The sequence below is a fragment of the Talpa occidentalis genome, unplaced genomic scaffold, assembly GCF_014898055.3.
Source record: "Talpa occidentalis isolate TD23 unplaced genomic scaffold, MPIMG_talOcc4v2.1 talOcc4.5, whole genome shotgun sequence".
Classification (NCBI taxonomy): domain Eukaryota; kingdom Metazoa; phylum Chordata; class Mammalia; order Eulipotyphla; family Talpidae; genus Talpa; species Talpa occidentalis.
The window spans coordinates 75,113,171-75,134,763 of NW_023604861.1; the positions used below are offsets into that span (position 1 = coordinate 75,113,171).

The following is a 21,593-nucleotide window of genomic DNA, read 5'->3' on the forward strand; positions in this document are numbered from 1 at the left end:
TGAGCCTTAGTTTCTTCATATGAAGAATAAGAAAAGTAATTAAAGAATTCAGGTAGAATTAGTAAGATTAGTAGAATTCCTAAATAGTGCTTGGCATATGATTTGTATTTAATATTTATAACTATTGTATTAAAATGCTACTCTATGTTAAGGTTTAATTCTCTTTATTCCTTCAGAAAAAATACTTCCTTCAGGGATCTGCATATAGATTCACTGGATACAGAATATATTGTAAGGATCTTCTACAGCTAAAGAAGAGGCCAACTGTAAAGTTAGTGTTTTTTTATTTTTTTTAAAGATTTATTTATTTATGCATATAAGAACTGGGATACAGGCCAGAGGTGTGGGGGTGAGAGGATTCACCAGAGACAGTGGTGAACAGAGCAGGCAGACTGACTGAAATACACTGCTGAGGGGAGCAGCAGGAGAGACAAGAGAGGTCTGCTGCGCCATTGTGGGTAGCTCCCTGGCCGGCTGGGGATCAAACTTGCGCTGCAGAGGTTGCAGATAGCTTCACAGTGCTGTGCTTAACTCCTTGCGCCACCAGGGAGGCCCAAAGTTCGTGTTTTTTAAAGTAAACATAAGCATTTACATGAATAATGTTCAAGTAAGATTTTCCTTATTATAAAAGATAGTTTTTAGTTATTTTTCTTGGAAAGCCATGTTCATCTATAGTCAGATACACTTTTAGGCACTATAATAACAGTCCTGTAAGAAGTCAAGTAACATGCCAACCTAAGCACTTTCTAATATATTTTTTCGGTATCCTGAAGAGCTAACTAAAATTTTCATTTGGAAAAGGAATTTGTTGGTATTGGCATTTTCAGGAAAACCGCCATACCTATGTAGTTGTGACCACATTATTACATTTCCAAATGACTGCTATTGAAGTTGAAGGAAAGCAGAAGTAATGTCATGGAGGGAAGCCAGCCAACTCCTAGGTACATGTCAGAATTTGTAGTCACCAGGATTCAGCATTGATTTTCTACAAATATTTTTCTTTCTTTCTTTTTCCTTTTTTTAAATTTATTTTATTTATACAAGAGCCGGGGTACAGGCCAGATGTGCAGGAGGGTGAGAGGATTCACTAGAGACAGAGTGGGGAACAGAACAGGCAGACTGACGAAATACACTGCAGAGGGGAGCAGCAGGCAAGACAAGAGAGGTCTGCTTGCCATGTGGGTTGCTCCAAGGCTGGCAGGTATTGAACCAGCACTACAGAGGCTGCAGATAGCTTCACAGCGCTGCACTCCACCACCTGCGCCACCAGGGAGGCCCCAAATATTTTCCTTTTGTCCTGGCCCAGAGCTGGTCTCTCAGAGAATGATCCAAGTAGATTTCTAAAAGGCTGATGATAGGGCCTCCCTGGTGGTACCAGGGGTTAAGCACCATACTATGAAGCAATCTGCAGCACGAGTTCGATCCCTGGCCTGCCAGGGAGCAACCCACATGGGACAGCAGACCTCTCCTGACTCGCCTGCTGCTCTCCTCAGCAATGTATTTCATTCACTCTGCCTTTCTGTTCCCCACTCTGTCTCTGGTGATTCCTCTCACCCCCTGCATCTCTGACCTCTACCCCAGCTTTTGTATGCATAAATAAATCAATCTTTTTTAAAAAAAAAAACTGATGATAAACTAGAAGACTTTTTTTTTTTTACACCTTAGGGTTGTGAGCTTAACTGTCCATTGACCAAAATATTTGTATCCATCATTCAAGATACCTCTCTCAAGTAAATTTACCTGGAAAGTTAAGATAATATTGGGGAGGAGGGAAAATTTTTCTTCTACACCTCTGTAGAAGAAAATCACCTCTGGTTGATTAATTTGATTAATCAAATTAACCGATTAGTAAGAGCAAAAAACAAATTTAGTTACATATGTGCAGGGAATGTATATAGACATGCAAATTCCAAAGGCAGTGAGGCAAAATGGCAGGATGAGGAGCTCTATATATCCTGAGCTAAGGAATGGGAGAAGACCCTTGGGCTTCCAGGAGAGAATAGGGGAAATCAGATGGTAAAGATCATGTGCTCTGTAATTAGATATTTGTTCTATCTTTGTCCTCTAAGATAGGACAAATATGGAAAGGTTATTTTATAACCTTTTATGGAAAGGTTATTTCTGGCAATAATCCTAAGACCCCCAGTTTTTATTGTTCTAGAGAGTAAATGGAGAGTAAAAGTTTCTCATGGTTCTAAGGCCTCAATTGAGCTCAACTTGAAGTAACCCACATGCTAAAGTGGCATATTCTGAACATCTTGGGGATGCCAGTTCTTCAATAATAATTGGATGGTTGCTTGAATTGGAGCAGAGGGAGTTAAGGTAATATTTGTTTTTCTGGTTCTTTGGAGAAGAAATGAGAAGTTTCAGCTATGCTGAGGATCTAGGCAACCTGATCTATAGTTGGATAAAGTTCCAGGAAAGTTGATGAAAATTGTTTGTAGCTTCAGTTAAGAAAGACATCCTGGGAATTAAAATTTTGAGAAGATATGTCCCAAAGGAATTTGGTATTTGAGGATGTAGCTGAGTACTGCAGGATTTTCATAATAATTGTCTCTAAGTCTCTTGAAAGACTTCATTTTATCATCAAGCTCATATGCTTGACCAGCAGGAGTACTCTAGCATTTGATAATAACTAAACACTTTATTTGCTTTGTGGTCTTTGTTGCTATTAGATACCCCTCTTTTTGTCTCCCATTGTTTTTGTTCTATGTCAATATGTTGTGCCTACTGTTACAGTTCCAGAGGCAGACTACATGTCTCTGGATCCCCCAGATCAGCCTCCATTTTCCTGGACTAAATTCTATATCTCAGTGTGAATAATTTTGTTAAATCGTGTTGTTAACTTTCAAATTAAAGTTTAGTAGATTGCAAATAAAACATTCTTTTAAAAGAAAACACTTTCTCCATTTTAAAATTATTTTAAATTTCCTTCTTTTATTTATTATATACACAGACGTTCCAGGCAGCTTTGCAGAGACTAAACCTGTGTCTTTCTCTTGCTATTTAAGTTTGCCTGAGAATTTCACATTGATGGGAATGAAAATCACTTTCTCAGCAAACCCTGCTAACTAAGGAGGCCTTGTCTCATTGTTCAGATTGCTTCCAAATCTTTCCTTCCTTCTCCACCGACATGCTTAATTTTCTGACAGTAGTGTCTGACTTTCCAAAGTTTTTGGATAAAATGTGTAGGAAAGCTACAAGTAGATTTCTGTGAAACAGTATTCTTATTCATGGCATTTCCTTGTTATTTCAGTTGTCTGAATTGCCAAGAGACTCAAATACCATCCATGTTTTACAGACCCTACAATAGAAAAACAGGCAGCTTAAGTGAAACTGGTGAATAAAGGACCTATTGGCTTTGTGTTTTGTGATTCCTCTTTTCTTGGTTCACCAGTCATTGTGGTGATCGGCACTAAAATATCTTTGGAAGTATTTCCTCTTTCTCAGTTTTTTTGGGAAGCATTTTAGAAGGATAGGTATAATTATTTCATTTTATTTTTAAAGATTCATTTATTTATGTATACAAGAACAGGGGTGTATGCCAGAGGTGTGGGGAGTGAGAGGATCCACCAGAGACAGAGTGGGGAGCAGAACAGGCGGATCTACTGAAATACACTGCTGAGGGGAGCAGCAAATAAAACAGGAGAGGTCTACCATGCCATGTGGGTTAGCTATCTGACCAGGGATTGAACTCATGCTGCAGTGGCTGGCTGTAGCTTGATAGCACTGTCTTTAACCCCTGTGAAACCAGGGAACCCCTTATTAGTTCATTTTTGAAGGCTTGGTAGGACTCACTAGTGAAACCATCTGGTCCTAGACTTTTGTTTTTGGGAGAACTTTTTATTACTGTTTCTAACAGTGTGTTGTTCAGTCTCCACGTATAGGAGGTTTTTGCTTTTAGATTTTTCATTTCATTCTTTGACTCTTGTTATTTAGAAATATGTTATTAAATATCCATGTATTTGTGGTTTATTTTTTAGCTATCTTTCTGTTATGATTTCTAATTTAATTTCATTGTGACCTGAGCAAACATTGTGTCATTTTTATTTTTTAAATATGTAAAGATGTGCTTTTTGGTCAGTGTTGGTGTGTGAGCATGAGATGAATTTTGATGAAGTGTTCCATTGTTGAGATTAAGTATTTTGTATATCTCAATTAGATCCGATTGATTCATGGTGTTATTCTTTTCAACTATGTTCTGTCTACTGAGTTTGTCAAATTCTTTTAGAGGGGTATTGAATTATCCAACTATTATAGTGAAATTATCTGTGTCTCTTTACTTTTCTATCAGTTTCTATAATTTTACACCAATTAAAGGACAGGTACTGTTAGAGTAGATCAAAATAATAATATGGCATAATGTGTTATCTGCTAGAAATCTGTTTCAAATCTAATGACACATATTGATTAAAATTAACAAAATGGGGGCCTCCCCGGTGGCTCAAGGGTTGAGACGCAACTTACGAGGCAATCCGCAGCCACTGCAGCACGAGTTCGATTCCCAGCCAGCCAAGGAGCAATCCATGTGGCGCAGCAGACCTCTCCTGACTTGCCCGCTGCTCCCATCAGCAGTGTACTTCAGTCAATCTGCCTGTCTGTTCCCCACTCTGTCTCTGGTGAATCCTCTCACCCTCCATGCCTCTGGCCGGTACTCCAGCTCTTGTATGCATAAATAAATAAATCTTAAAAAAAATAAAAATTGGGCCTCCCCTAGTGGTGCAGTGGTTGAGCGCTGGGCTGCGAAGCTGCCCGCAGCCTCTGCAGCGTTGGTTCGATCCCCAGCCACCAGCGAGAGTCCCACATGGCACGTACACCTCTCCTGCCGTGCCCGCTGCTCCCCTCAGCAGTGTATTTCGTCAGTCTGCCTGCTCTGTTCCCCGCTCTGGCTCTGGTGAATTCTCTCACCCTCCTGTGCTTCTGACTATACCCAGTGCTTGTATAAATAAATAAATAAATCTTTAAAAAAAATTAACAAATGGAAATTTATCTCGCTAACACTAGTCAAATGAAAATTGAAGTAGCTTTATTAATTGGAAACAAAGCAGAGTTCAGATCAAGGAAAATCACAGAAAATCGGAACAATACATAATGATAAAGAGTAAGTCTCTAAGAAGACATAACAGTTCTTAACATTTATGCACCTAATGATGGAGTGTCAAAATGTGTGAGGCAAAAACTGATAAAAATACAAGTAATAGATACATTCACTATTAATAGTTGGAGTTTTCAGCATCCTTCTATTAGTAATGGGCAGACTCAGGAGGCAAAAAATGTCAATAATGACTTAGTTGAACCAAATAGGCCTGTGAGTCAACTGGATATTACTGGTATCTATCCAGTTTTGTTGTGAATTTAGAACAACTCTAAAAATTAAAGTCTGTTAATTAAAAAATTTAAAAATATCTACATCTGGAACCCAGGCATTTCTAAAGGTGTTATACAGTTAAATTTTTCTGGAAGTATTTCTATTTTTATTGGATAACTAGAAGTGAAAATATTTATCATTGAGATTTCTCTACTAGATGATAACATGGAATCATTTTGCCTGATATATAAAATTTACATCATATGAAAATATGTTTCTTGTTAAATGCCACTTCTCCATGCTTATTTATTTTAACCACTGAGACTTTGATTTGAAATCCCATACGAGTAAACTAGAAACTTAATGGAAAAACTATGTTTTTTTCTACCAAAGAGTAATAGGAAGTAATGTGAACTGATTTCTTATGGTTTATTTGTAGTGCCAACGTTAGGTACTTTTCCTTTTAAGTTTCAAAAAGAAATTAATGGTTATAGAAAGAATTTCTTTAAAAGATTAAAGAAATTAATGATCATATATAAATATTAAATTATAGAGAACTGAATTAGGACTAAAGTGCTTTGGGATTGATAAATATAAAACTTTAATTTTTTTCAAATATTAGCCTTTCCATTTCAATATGCTTGATGCTTAATGAGCAGTTTACTGAAAAAGGCATCATTACTTCAGTTCAGTTCTTTTTTCTATATTTCAGTTCTTTATATATTATATTTAGCTAATGAATCTGTATTTTAGTCAGAGCATAGAGGGAAAGACTGTCTCCATATGGTGTCCACTCAGCTGGAGACTGGAAGGTCCACTTCAAAATCCCTCATTATCCCTTTATTTAGTCCTGATTATTGGCTGGATGTTCAGTGACAGGCTGAGAACTATAGGCCAGAGTAATTTTCATTTAACCTTTCCATAAGTTTCTTGCAGCATAGAGTACCTTGGTTCTAAAAGTAAGCCTCTTAAGAGAGACAGCGTGAAAGTTGGCCAGTTTCCTTAAACTTAAGCCAAAAAATTGGCACAGCGTCATTTTGCCATGGTATTTTTTTTTTTTTTTTTTTGCCTTATAGCAGATTTAGGTTCACAACAAAAATTTGAGTGAAAAGTAGAGAGTTCCCATATGCCCGCCGCCCCTGTATAAGCACAACCTCCTGCACAGTCAGCGTTTTGCATGAGAGTGGTACATTTGCTGCTATGGATGAATAAACTTCACCCATAGTCCATAACTTATGGGGCTCCCTGGTGGCAGAGGGGTTAAATTTCAGTGCTGTCAAGCTATCTCCAGCCATTATGGCATGAGTTCAACCCCCGGCCAGGGAGCTAACCCACATTGTACAGCAGACCTCTCCTGTATTAAGTGCTGCTCCCCTCAGCAGTGTATTTCAGTAGGCCTGATGTTCTGCTCCTCACTCTGTCTCTGGTGAATCCTCTCACCTACCCGCCCCCCCAACCTCTGGCCTAGACCCCATTGTATTCATAAATAAATAAAAATCATTTTTTAAAGTCTGTAACTTACATTAGCATTAACTCTTGGTATACATTTTATGGATTTTAATAAAAGAATCATACATATAACCATTGCCCTATATAAAATATTCCTTAACAATCCTCTGTGCTCCACCTAATTATTCCTTTTCTATCCCCTTTATCCTTAGAAACCACTGATCTTTTTACTGCCTCCATAGTTTTGTCTTTTCTAGAATATTATATAGTTGGAATGACCATGATCTTTTAGTCAGGCAACACTCAGTCTATATTGTAGGGAATGAGATGTGAGAGAAAGATCTACAAGGTTTGGAGACAGAATTTAAAACCACCATATTCTGTATTATATCTCCATATTATAGGTGAGGAAATTGAGAAACAGCAAGACTAAATGACTTTCCCAAGATTAACTGAGTTGTCAAGATCGGATTTTTCAATTTCCAGATTCCATGTTTATCAAACTGTTCACTCATAAATTATATATTTACTGATCACCTGCTATGTGCCAGTCACTGTACTAGACTTCAGATATTAAAAATTAACTAAGAGAGGCAAGGTCTTTGCCCTCTTAGCGCTCTTAAATTTTAGAGCAAGAGACAGTCCTGACAGTTCCCCTACGTTGTAATGAATGCTACTAATTTTAATATATGGCCTGTCCCAGATTTGGGGTCCTGGGCAGACTCTTGGATTGAGTAAGATCTGTGTTAAAGCCAGACAAAAAAAAAGCGGTGTCACAAAAGGGAGGAACTGCAACTAGAATGTCTAGGCAAAAGGAACAACATATGCAGAGGTCCAGAGGTTAGAGTAAGAATGTCTTATTTAGAAGCTAAGAGGAGTTCAGTATGAATGAAGAGAGAATAAATGAGAGAAGATTGTGAAAGGTAGGGGGAGATGAAGAGAAATAAAGCTAGAGATGAAGAGATGGTGCCTGATTATGATTCATCTTGTATCCATATTGAAGAATTGGGGACCAGAAAAGTTCTTATGGTTGTTTTTTTTTTTAAACTGTGCCTTTTATTTAGAGATAACTGTAGTTTATGCAACTTCAAGAAATAATTCAGAGATACCATTGCACTTTGGCCAGTTTCCCCTAATGGCAACATTTTGAAACAGTATTATATGTATCATAGTAACTGCATTGACATTGATACATGATGAAGATACAAATTTTTCATCACCATTAGTTGCAGTTTTATAGCAACATCTATTTTCCACCCAAGGTGAGCTCTTCCCTTAAAAATAAAACAAACAAAAAATCCCTAATTACCAGTTTATTAAAATAGTTGAATTAAGCATCAGCAGTGGTGACTTTACACTTGATTCCTGGCTTAATCCTAATAGAAAATATCTGCTCAGCCATTTTAAGAACTGTGCAAGTCAATGACTTGCTTATGGAACCTCATCTGAAAAAGATTCTTAGAACCTTCAGCACTTGGAGTTTTTTTTTGTAGTGTTTCTCAGTCTTGGTAGTCCTTTGAACTAGTCCTTTCACTTTGAGATTCTTTTCTTTTGTGCCTTTGATCAAGTCAGTACATACCTTTTCCAGAGGTTTTGTGAATAGTTAATTTGGTGAATAGGACAGGTGTTTTTCTGATATCTTTCAAAGCCAAATCCATGACTTCCTGATGGACTTGTTTCTGGGTAAGAATGAACAGTGGTTAGTCAGGAGCAGGAGAGCACTGCTGCAACTATAACTGTGTCTCCCTCAGAGAGTCCTCACCCCTTAACTCCTTGGCAACCACTGCTATGTTTTCCATTTCTGTAATTTTGTCATTTCAAGAGTATTATACAAATGGAATAACACAATGAGCAACCCTTTCTGATTGGATTTTTTTCACTTTACATAATACTCTGGTATTTCCTACATTTCCTGTATCTGTATAAATGGCCCAGTTCCTTTTTATTATATAGTAGTATTCCATGGTGTGGATGTGACACAGTTTATTTAACCATTCATCCCTTGAAGACATTGGTTTGTTTCTAATTTTTGGCTGTTTCAAAGAAAGTTGGTAGAAACATTTTTTTTAAAGATTCATTTTTATTTATGAATACAAGAACTGGGGTGTAGGCCAGAGGTATGGGAGGTGAGAGGATTTACTAGAGACAGAGTGGGGAGCAGAACAGATGGGTCTACTGAAATACACTGCTGAGGGGAGCAGTGGGCAAGACAGGAAAGGTCTGTCTTGCCATATGGGTTTGCTTTGTGGCCGGAAATCAAGCTTACACGGCAGTGGCTGCTGATAGCTTGATAGCACTGACTTTAACCCCTTGCGCCACCAGGGGGGCCCCAAAACATTTTTGTATAGTTTATTGTGTGAATATAAGTCCTTTCTCTGTAATAAATGCTCAGAAGTGCTATTGCTAGCACGTATGGTAATTGCACATTAGTTTTTTAATAAGTTGCCATAGTCTTTTTCAGTATGGTTGTATCATTTTACATACCTACCAGCATTGTATGAGTGATTCAATTTCTTTGTATTACCAACGGAATTTGGTCTTTTTACTATTTTAAAATTTTAGCCATTCTGGTCTTAAAATTTCATTTCTCTCATATCTAATGATGTTGAATGTTTTTCTTGTACTTATTCACTCTGGTGAAATGTCTCAGATCTTTTGTCCAGTTTCTAATGGGATTGTTACTTGATGTTGGGTTTTGAACACTATAGAATATGTTAGCTGCTAGTCCTTTGTTGGTTGGATATATGTGGTTTGAAATATTTTCTCCCAATTTGAAGCTTGTCCTTTCACCCTTCTCACTTTTGAAGAAGGCTAAAGTTAGTTTTGGTGCAGTTGAATTGAACAAGTTTTTCCTCTTGTGGATTATGTTTTGGGGCCAAGTCTAAAACTCTTTGCCTAGGCCTAGATCCCAAAGGTTTCCTTCTATTTAAAAAAAAAAAAAAAAAAAAAACAGCTTTACAATTTGTATTATATACAATACCCTGATCAATTTAAATTTTGTATAGATTATGAGACTTAGGTTGAGGTCCATTTTTAGTTTTTTTTTTTTGTGTGTGTGTGTGTGTGTATTTTATTTTATTTTATTTTTAAATTTTTGTCCTTTTTTTAAGATTTATTTATTTATTTATACAAGCACTGGGTACAGTCAGAAGCGCGGGAGGGCGAGAGAATTCACCAGAGCCAGAGCAGGGAACAGAACAGGCAGACTGATGAAATACACTGCTGAGGAGAGCAATGGGCGCAACAGGAGAGGTCTGTGGCGCCATGTGGGACCCTCGCCGGTGGCCGGGGATCGAACCGGTGCTGCAGAGGCTGCAGGCAGCTTCACAGCCCAGTGCTCAACCGCTGTGCCACCAGGGGAGGCAGTGTGTGTGTGTGTGTTTGTGTGTGTGTGTATTTTAAAATGTAAGTGTTTAAGCATTACTGCATTAGAACATGAATGGATTAATCAGATACATGAATGTGTACATTGAATCATAGTGAATGTGCAACAAAAATGCAGCTAGATGTGTTGTACTGGTAGTTCAGATTTCAATACCATTTTAAATGGTATTGAAAGAGGAGCTCTACAGTTCCTGGTTTGGTGGTGCAGGGAACTTGCCCAACTCCATTGCATTGCCCCTTTAGCAACTGAATGCAGCAGAGCATACCTGGCTCTTCTCCACCCCCTGCATCCACCAACACACTTGGCATTAGACAGCTGACCCCGACCAGGTTGGGTTTTACACATCACTGAGTTTTGGGTTTTGAAACCCATGCCACTGTTGTGAGCAAAGGGAGGAGTGAAGGGATCCTGAAAGCTATAAAAGTTGGGGCAATAGACAGATTTGGGATTCTCACCTAGGAAGACCATTGGATCCCCTCTTCAGGTCTACAGTTCCTTGAACACTCTTCTGGGATGACCTTCACTTTTGACCTTGGACTCATCCTTTAGGATAGTCGATTGTAGCTCCTGCCTCCAGCATAACTGGTGCTACCTCTAAGAGCTGACCCTTGCTGCCTGATCCTCTAGCACTGCCTCCCAACCACTTTTTCCTGATCCTCTGAAATCTTAGGTGCCTGTTGGGCACCACAGCCCTGTTCCTGTGGCTTCTAAGATCTGTCTGCACCTGCGTGATTGCAACTGCCTGATCCATGTGGCTGGCCTATTCCCTCTCTACCTTTCGAGCCGTCTCCTGTTGCTGTTGCCTCAGGTGTGCTACTTGGCCTGATCTCCAGATAGCTGCTGCTGGCTGCTGTGGTGCTGCCTGAGCACTACTATCTGTGATCACCTTTAGCTTCCACCGTGAGTTGTGTCCTGGTCCACCACACTGGTATTCCACCAGCCACAGGTGCTCATTGAAGGAACAACACCATCTTTTATGAGCAGCTTTTGGTTTGGACTGTTGGACACTGCAGACATTATCTGGGGTGGAACTGACAGCCATTTGTGGCCTTAAAAAGTCTTTCCTTTTTTATCTCTCCCAATTACCCCTTGTAAATAAACCTTGTTGTTGTTACACTCTGAGTTGAGTCAAGTCTTACAATTTTAAGTACACCGGAGAGGACCTTTCTGTGACATTTCCCCAGGTTTGCATGGTTTCAGTATTACCATGGATAATGAGATTTTCCAAAATGTCTGTTTATAAATTTTTGACCAAAACAAAGTACATGTTATCCTAGTTGTATTCCTGGAACATCTGGTGTTTATTAAAACTATAAAAAGAAAAAGATTCATTACTAGATTCAAATAATTGTTGACAAGTTTTTCACTTAATGTCAGATGGGACATTGCCAAGTTATGTGGTACGGTCATTTGTTTTCTGTGGATGTTCTTTAGCAGGGTTGGAAAACTATCTGCAGTCACACTATCTTTTTATGTATTATCTAGGAGTTAAGAATGGTGTTACATTTTGGGTTTTTTAAAACACTTTTTAAAGAATTTGCAAAAAGGGGAATAATATGTAATGGAGATGGTAACATCTTTACAAAAAGTTTGCTAAATGCTGTTTTCCTGAGCATTGCAGAATGCCTAGCATCACCTGCTGCAACTTATTATTAGATGCCAACAGCACTTCAGTCACTATGAAACCAGACATAACATACAATATTTCTCAAGTGCTTATGGGGACAATACTACTTCATTGAGAATTGCTACCTTGTCAGTTTTCAATTTTTCATTCCTCTGATACTCTTAACACGTTGTAATACATGCATGATTTATTTCCACCAGAGTTCCTATGTTTGTAATTTTCTTTCTCTTCCATTCAAGGAAACAGTTAAAATCCAGAAGGAAATTGTTAATGTAAGCATAACCTTAAAAAACCCTTCAACTTATACTAGTAAAACTAAATCTTTTTTTTTTAAGATATATTTATTTATACAAGCACTGGGGTACAGGCCAGAGGTGCAGGAGAATGAGAGAATTCACCAGAGACAGAGGAGGGAGCAGAACAGGCAGAAGGATGGAAATACACTGCTGAGAGGAGCAGCAGGTGAGACCAGAGAGGTCTGCCATGCTATGTGGGATTAGAACCGGTGCTGCAGAGGCTGCAGACAGCTTCACAGAACTGCACTCAACCTGCTGTGCCACTGGGGAGGCCCAGTAAAAAATCTTTACAAACTTCAACACCTTTACTAATAATAACACAGTACTTGTAACTTTAATCTTATATGTCATAGTAGAATATTTCATAACATCCTGATTTATAATTACTGAAGCAAGTAATAGCTAGCTATTGAATAACTTTAATCAGGGAAGTGGCAGGACCCTATTGAAATTTTAGATAGATCATTTGGTGGTGGTATAAAGACAGACTTTGGTGTGGTTTTTTTTGGGGGGGTGCTATAAGCCTACTTCAAGGACAAGATAGTGAGGGCCTCTGCTAGTTAGTAGGGACAGAGCAGAGGGGACATATTAGAGAATTATTTCAGATGTAAAAGTAGGTGTAGAGCTTGGATGATTAAACATATAGGGATTAATTTGGTCGTCTGCCTGTTCTCCCTGCTTTGTCTCTGGTGAATCCTCTCACCCTCCTGTGCCTCTGACCTGTACCCCAGCTCTTGTATAAAAATAAATAAATCTTTAAAAAAATTTTTTTTAACCTCTGTTGATTACTAGAATCACTTGGGAAACTTTCAAACAATACCAATTCCTGGGACCGATTCTAGAATTTATAGAAATCAGAATTTCTGGGATGGAGTCTGGGCACTGATATTTTTAAAATGTTCCTCATTATTCTAGTTTGTAGCCAGTGTTCAGAACCACTAATTTAAGTAGAGGAGGAAGAAGTATCAGGGATAAGTAGGGCTGCCAACTTAGAGTTCTGGCAATTGGATGTGACATATCTTGAACAGTGTCTATTCCATAATAACTATTCAACTATTCCTCAAACTAAATGAAAACTGACGATTGTGAACTCAAACCAAAATCAGTTCCTCATTAAATTTCCAGTTATTCTATTTTTTTTTTTAACTTTTTTTTTTTAAGATTTTTTATTTTTATACAAGAGCTGGAGTACAGACCAGAGGCATGGGAGGATGAGAGGATTCACCAGAGACAGAGCAGGGAGCAGAACAGGCAGACAGCAGAAATACACTGCTGAGGGGAGCAGTGGGCATGACAGGAGAGGTCTGCAGTGCCATGCGGGAATCGCCCTCGCTGGCTGGGAATCGAACCAGCGCTGCAGAGGCTGCAGACAGCTTCACAGAGCTGCGCTCAACCCACTGCGCCACTGGGGAGGCCTCCAGTTATTCTAAATTTGGATTAATTGACCCATGTCAAGTTAATATTGACTAAAACCCAACCAAAATAACTTGTGCCCCAAGTGAAATTATATCAGAATGATATGATTTGAGGTAAAGGTTAATACAAATCACCTGGATTGTGACATGTTATTGCAAAGCAAAATGCCAGTGGAAATAATTTTACTTAGTTATAGTATTTCCTACAAATTAATGTTTCTGTTGCATGTACAGCCAGGGGACCAGAGATTTGGAGTTCTCCAATTTGCTAAATAGGCAGATAGTCAATAAACATTTATTGAATTGTAATGTCAAATATCTTTAACCTACCAGACATTTATATTTATCAATTCTTTTTATACTAAAGGAGGAATGAAAGGCAGCATGTTTGTCTTTGCACTGCAGCCCCACTTGCTCTATCTGTATTCCACCTTTATATTACTCTATTGTAAGTCCTGTTGCCCAAGTTTATTTATTTATTTATTTATTTTTTAAAAGATTTATTTATTTTTGCTTATAAGAACTGGGGTACAGGCCAGAGGTACGGGGGTGAGAGGATTCACCAGAGAGAGTGGAGAGCAGAACAGGCAGACTGACCAAAATACAGTACTGAGGGGAGCAGCAGGTGAGGCAGGAGAGGTCTGCTGCACCACATGGGTCACCTCCCTGGCCGGCTGGGGATTGAACTCATGCTGCAGAGGCTGGCGATAGCTTCACAGTGCTGTGCTTAACCCCTTGTGCCATTAAGGAAGCCCCCGCCATTGCCCAAGTTTAATCAAGACTCTTGTTTCAAATGCTGGGAATATAGCTTAAACTATCTTGAATAGTAAAAGGAATTTTTGTGCCTATGTGTGGAAAGGATGCTGATATGCCGTACAGAATTAAAGGAGTGTCTGCAGAAACCAGGCCTTGGATGTTACGGAACAGTGCTATCGCTCCATCAGAACCCACTCTCATCTCTGTGTGGCTTCTTTCTTTTTTTTTTTTTTTTTTTTGCAGTCAGGTCTTTTCTAAAAGATCAAAGATGATGGCTGCTGCAACCCCAGCCTCCTATCCTTCTGGTACCATACCCCAAAATGGAAGACCATTTTTCTTTCTGTGAGTCTCATTTGGACTAGAGAAAGGAGGGTGTTATGATTTGTCTGGTTTGGAATCCTTGCGATCCCTGATGGCCAGGACTGTATAAGAATATACCAAAAAAGAGGCAGGAGAAAGCTTGTCCTGAGGCCAAATCATTAACTGTCACTGTTCTCAACAAGGCTTTGTTGCTCAGCCCTTTCATGATTTTTCCATTGCAATTAAGTTGCTTATTGTTTCAGAACAATAACAGTTAAGTTTTGAAGATTATGGAAAAGCATATAGTATACAATTTCAGAGTAGTGTTAGTACAAAACTAAAATGCAAAATGAAATGCATTAATTTGCAAAACTAAAATGCAAGAAAAAAGAAAAAACTAAAAAACAAAAATGATTGATTTAACAAAATTTACTTAGTGCTTCTTATGGACAAGCCTTTTTATAGCTACAGTATATCCAACCAAGCTTAGTTATAAGGTACTATAAAAGTTATGTGAGATTTCATCAGAGAATGAATTAATTTTATTGTTTTATTTTATTAAGTAATATATTTAAATTATTTCAATTTATTACTATTATTTTCTACTATTGAACTGTGTATTTTTTTTTTAAAGATTTATTTATTTATACAAGAGCTGGGGTACAGGCCAGAGGTGCGGGGAGGGTGGGGTGAGAGGATTCACCAGACACAAAGCGGGGAGCAGAACAGGCAGAGGGACTGAAGACACTGCTGAGGGGAGCAGCAGGTGAGACAGGAGAGGTCTGCTGCGCCATGTTGGTTACTCCCTGGCTGGCTGGGAATCAAACCCGCCCTGCAGAGGCTGCCGAAGCTTCATAGCGCTAAGCTCAACCTGCTGTACCACTGGGGAGGCCTGAACCTGGTATTTAAAAGGTTGTAGTTATTTGTATAAATTGTAGGCATAAATTTTTAACAGTTTTTCTGATATTTAATATTTGCAAAGGGAATATTTTTGTATTTATGAATAACTAATTCTCATTACTGTCATTTGATGGCCCTTTTTGAGAGTCTGTTCAGTAATTAAAAATCACTGAAAATATGATCTAAAGTTATTTACCGAATTCAAATTTATTACTTTTTTTTTTGGTCATTATAGTCTATTGCATCTGCAGACATGGATTTCAACCAGCTGGAGGCATTCTTGACTGCTCAAACCAAAAAGCAAGGTGGAATCACATCTGACCAAGCTGCTGTCATTTCCAAGTTTTGGAAGAATCATAAGACAAAAATCCGAGAGAGCCTCATGAACCAGAGCCGCTGGGACAGTGGACTTCGAGGCTTGAGCTGGAGAGTTGATGGCAAATCACAGTCAAGGCATTCACCTCAAATACACACGCCTGTTGCTGTAATGGAGCTGGAATTGGGGAAAAGTGGACAGGTATGTTCAACATTATTAACCATACTCAGATTACTGTTGTATAATAGTCTTCTTTACAGACATAATAAAAATAATAGGAAGGACCCTGTTTCCTAGAATCTTTTTTCAGAGAGAGAATCATCTGAAAATTTAGATATTCCATTTGTGAATAGATTCTGGTATCAGCCTTAGGGTCCTGGCAGCTAGCTTAGAAAAAACAAAGTGGGTGAGTAAGGTGATTGCACTGAAGTTGGCTACTGTTCCATTTTGGTTAGATCTCAGAATTCTTGGCATTTGGTCAGAATCTCTAAGACAATGACAGAAATACTAAATAAAGACTGGGAATTGAGATGAAACACTGACTAAGATGATTTCATCTAGTCATCTGTATAGGCAGTCAGACATATAGCAGGGTGTCTTAATGATAGTAATGTATTGTTCCTAAAGACCATAAGTGCTACTCTGGCTTGGAGCCCACAAATAATTATCAGTTTAATCTTTATTATTTACAAAATGGTGCTGCTTTTCCTTGTTGCTTTTCTTGCTTTTCCAGTCATTATAGAAGATAATTTTAGCATCTACACGCTTTTCCTTGAATAAATTCAGTTTGTGCTCCAAATGACAGCCAGATCAAACTTTTAATGACCTGTATATGTCTTTAGGGGAAAAATGAAGCAACTTGTAATTAGGAAGAAAAACCCCAGATCGTTCAATTGGTTAGTCAGATTTATTTTCAGCTAAATAACAAAATAAGTTCTTCTGTTACATCCTATGGTAGAAATATATTTCTTCTCTTCTAATGATGAAAGTATTTCTTAACTGGCAGGTTCCCTCACACGTTCACTGCTTGAATTTCTTAGACTTTTTCAGTCTTTGTAGTTCCATACTGACTTTATTTTTAACTTAAAAGTTAATTTTTTTTAAATAATTCTTTCTCAAAATACATTTGAAGGATATTTTATTCAGTTACTATAAAGTAGTTCTAATTAACTTTATTGACTTTGGTTTATTTGACCTTAAAGTTCATTCTCTAACCATTTTGTTGGATGGATGGATAGGTAGATAGATAGATAGATAGATAGATAGATAGATAGATAGATAGATAGATAGATAGATAGATACACAGATATAGCTCCCTCCTGTTTAGAGATCAAAAAGTGACAGATTAGAAAGGTGCAGTGAGTACATTTGAATATCTTAGTTTTACTAGCCATTTGTACAAATTATTCTTTTTTCTATTCTGACAGTAATGATTATTCATTTTGTCTTTAAATATTTAGCATTTGGTCAGGAATATAAAAATAAACATCTGTATCAGATTTTCCTAAGAAGCTTTTACAGTATTTCTTTAACTTGATATTTTCCTCATATTTAATCTTGTTAACGAAAGTGCCTAAATTTTTTAAATTGTTTTAAAAATTCATAGATTTTTTTAAACAGTAGGATGATTTTTGTCAACTAGTAAATCTGAACATCATTATGAATTGTTATCTGGTTAGTTTTAGGAATATTTCATGATAACTTAGGATAGGTTGGTGACGTTGATGTGAAAGGCCAAATATTTTAAGCTTGACAGCCATACAGTTTCTGTCAAAAATACTAAACTTTGTTGCAGCTCAAAAGCAGCCATAGACAGTATATAAATAAATGGGCATTACTGTGTTTATTTTTTTTTAAGATTTATTTTTTTATGCATATAAGAACTGGAGTACAGGCCAGAGGTGTGGGGGGTGAGAGGATTCACCAGAGACAGAGTGGGGAGCAGAACAGGCATATTGACTGAAATACACTGCTGAGGGGAGCAGTGGGCTCAGCAGGAGATGTCTGCTGTGCCATGTGGGTCACCTCCCTGGCTGGGGATTGAACTTGTGCCGCGGTGGCTGCGGGTAGCTTCATAGGTTGCATCTTAACCCTTTGTGCCACCAGGGAGGCCCTGTGTGTTTATTTTTTAAAGATTTATTTTATTTATTTATGCATACAAGAACTGGACTATAGGCCAGAGGTTCAGGGGGTGAGAGGATTCACCAGAGACAGAGTGAAGAGCAGAACAGGCAGATCCACTGAAATACACTGCTGAGGGAAATAGCAGGGTGAGGCAGGAGAGGTCTCCTGTGCCATGTGGGTCAGCTTCCTGCCTGGGCATTGAATCATGCTGCAGTGGCTGGCAGTAGCTTGATAGTGCTGAGACTTTCACTCCTGTGCCACTAAGGAGACTCTGTGTTTATTCTTTTTTAAAGATTTATTTATTTATGCATACAAGAGCTGGGGTACAGGCCAGAGGTGTTGGGGGGTGAGAGGATTCACCAGAGACAGAGTGGGGAACACAAAAGGCAGGTTAACTGAAATACACTGCTGAGGGGAGCAGTGGGCAAGTCAGGAGAGGTCTTCTGCATCATGTGGGTAGCTCCCTGGCCGGGGATTGAACTTATGCTGCAGTGGCTGTGGATAGCTTCATAGGTTGCGTCTTAACCCCTCACACCACCAGGGAGGCCCAGACCCTGTGTTTATTTTTAGGAGCTTTACCTATCTCAGTAAAATCAAGGTCTTAGTCCTTAAGCACTCACCTAAAGTGAATTAACTAGGCCAGCGGTATATCTCCATTTTCAGGAGGAGGCATTTGAGATGGGTAAGTGACTTGCCTCAGATATAAAGTGAGAACTAAAATGAGAATCACCAGACTGATGTTTTCAAAAAAACATTGATTTTAACATTTAGCAGCTTTTGTTAGCTTCTCACAAAATTTTGTGCCAAGAAAACATGTTGGTTTGTACAATATGGAAATCAAGAGCATTGATAGGATTATTTATTACTCAGCAAAATAAATAAATAAAAAAGGACAACTTTTGATACACACAATGAAGTGATTGAATTTAAAAATCATTTGCTAAGTGAAATAAGCCAGATGAAAACTTTTTAAAAATCATAATACATGTTGCCATTCATAAAATTCTAGAAATGCTAAGTAATCTATAATGACAGAAAGCAGATACCTTGAGGATAAAAGTAGAGGTAGGTTAGATTTCAGAAGGGTGCATGGAAATTATGGATATAACAACTGGGGTACAGGCCAGAGATGTGGGGGTGTCAGGATTCACCAGAGACAGAGTGGGGAACAGAACAGGCAGATTGACCAAAGTACACTGCTGAGGGGAGCAGCGGGCGAGTCAGGAGTGGTCTGCTGAGCCATATGGGTTGCTGCCTGGCAGGCCGTGGATGGAACTCTTGCTGTAAAGGCTGCGGATTGCTTTATAGTGCGGTGCTTAACCCCTTGTGCCACCAGGGAGGCCCATGCATGGAAATTTTTAAGAGTGATAAAAATGTTTCCTATGTCAATTATATCAATATTTTCATGGGTGTGTACATATATCAAAACTTACGAAGTTGTATACTTCATATATACAGCTTATAGTACATTACTTATACTTCAATTTTTCTTTTCTTTTTTCCAAAAGACTTATTTATTTATGCATAAAAGACCTGGGGTACAGGCCAGAGATGCGGGAGGTAAGAGGATTCACCAGAGACAGAGTGGGGAACAGAACAGGCAGAGTGACTGAAATACACTGCTGAGGGGAGCAGCGGGCAAGACAGGAGAGGTCTGCTGCGCCATGTGGGTTGCTCCCTGGCCGGCCGGGGGATTGAACTCATGTTCCAGAGGTTGCAGATTGCTTCATAGTGCGGTGCTTAACCCCTTGAGCCACCGGGGAGGCCCTATACTTCAAATTTGTAAAAATAAATGGTCACCATGAAATTGCTTGAAATTATACTTTATTTTTATTTTTTTAAAGATTTATTTATTTATACTAGCACTGGGTACAGTCAGAAGCATGGGAGGGTGAGAGAATTCCACAGAGCCAGAGCTGGGAGCAGAGTAGGCAGACTGACGAAGTACACTGCTGAGGGGAGCAGCTGGCGTGGCAGGAGAGGTCGGCACACCATGTGGGATCCTTGCCAGTGGCCAGGGATTGAACCGGTGCTACAGAGGCTGTGGGCAGCTTCGCAGCCCAGCGCTCAACTGCTGCGCCACCAGGGAGGCCCTGAAATTATACTTTAGCCCATAGAATCCTTTGACTGCAAATATATTTTCAGTTAAGAAAAGTTGTAAAGAAAGAAGTAAATAAAAATAGGGTCTAGGCTGATGTAAAATAAATAGTCCAAATCTTATAGGAAATGTTACTTTGTGAAACTTGGATTCTTGGTTAGTACCTCTGTCGACCTTTAGGTGAATATTTGCAAAATAGTCCGCTGAATCAAGTTTCCAATTTTTAGGCTACCTATAAGCAACAGAGTCAAACAGTATTTTCACACTGCTGACATTAGATAACTTGTGGGACAATTAATTACACTACAATATCAAGAGGTTGCTTCCAAGAAGTATGACCAAGTTTTTTTTAAACTTTTGTATGTTTGTGTTTCTATTCATAAACTGCACCCAAAGCAATTAATACAGTCTACAATCTATGTCATCCTAAATCACTGAGTCTCAACCATAGGTACACATAAGGTGCACTCATGGAACTTTAAAAATTTTCATGGTCAGGATGTACCTCAGACCAATTAAATAAGAATCTGTGGGAATGGGGCCTAGGCATCAGTATTAGTAGTTGCATTATTCATTCAGGATTGAGAATGACCATATTCAAAGGTAGCCAGTAGTCTGATTTTTTTTTCCTTTTCATCAGCACACGGCAAGTTTGTTGAGGAGAGGAAAAAAGGAAAGAGAGACGCCTGCATAGACATACTGGCAGGCAGGAGAGTTGCCACCTGTAGCATGATTTAAAATGTTAATAGAGCCTGGTATCAAAATTTTTACGACAATTTACTATATATTGGCATGTTACTTCTACTTACCATAATGTGTGGATAATTTATTTATAATTTACATTTTTATAAGTATAAAAAAATTTCTAATACTTTTTGTTTATATAGTTCTAAATTTTATTATTTATTCAGAAGTAGATGTGGTGGTGGTAAGTTTTTTTGTTTGTTTTTCCCTCCCTATTTAAATTTCTCTCTCCTGTTCAGTTTGTCTGTCTTACTACTTTCTCTTGTTTGAAAAGTACATTTGGGACATCCCTGGTTGCGCAAGGGGTAAAGCACCGCACTATGAAGCAATTTGCAGCCTCTGCAGCATGAGTTCGATCCCTGGCTGGCCAGGGAGCAATCCACATGGCAAAGCAGACCTCTCCTGTCTCACCCACTGCTCCCCTCAGCAGTGTATTTCAGTCAGTCTGCCTGTTCTGCTCCCCACTCTCTGGTGAATCCTCTCACCCCCCGCATCTGTGGCCTGTACCCCAGCTCTTGTATACATAAATAAATAAATATTAAAAAATAAAAAAAGAAAAGTGCATTTGACAGCAACCAGGTATATGCGTTATTTTTTTTTAAATTACTGGCCGCAATATATAATGCCTTTGGGATATGAGGAAGCGGAGCAATAGAGAAATAACTAAGGCAATATACCTTGATGCAGATCTGCAAAGGTAAAGAAAATAGATATGCACTGCTAATTAATTATTTATAGTGAATATTTTTCTTCAGCAGAAGTAAAAGTTTTGTAAGAATAAAAAATAAATTCAATTGTAAAAGTACACAGAAAATTTTGAGGTGAGCAATTTATGTCCGAATGGAAGAACATCAAATACCTTACTTGTGAGATTG

The 21,593-nt window shown here is 38.5% G+C and overlaps 1 protein-coding gene across 3 annotated transcripts in view; it reads left to right on the forward strand.

The window, feature by feature from the left end:
* Positions 1-21,593, forward strand: part of COMMD1 (copper metabolism domain containing 1) — a 166,645-nt gene that overhangs the window by 38,469 nt on the left and 106,583 nt on the right. For 2 of the 3 annotated variants that reach the window (XM_037527465.2, XM_037527464.2), the window contains exon 2: positions 15,672-15,953. In XM_037527465.2, the coding sequence (XP_037383362.1) occupies positions 15,672-15,953 (282 nt within the window). Of the gene's footprint in view, positions 1-200; positions 272-15,671; positions 15,954-21,593 lie in introns of those variants that run through there. The other variant, XM_037527466.2, reaches the window with a different exon arrangement.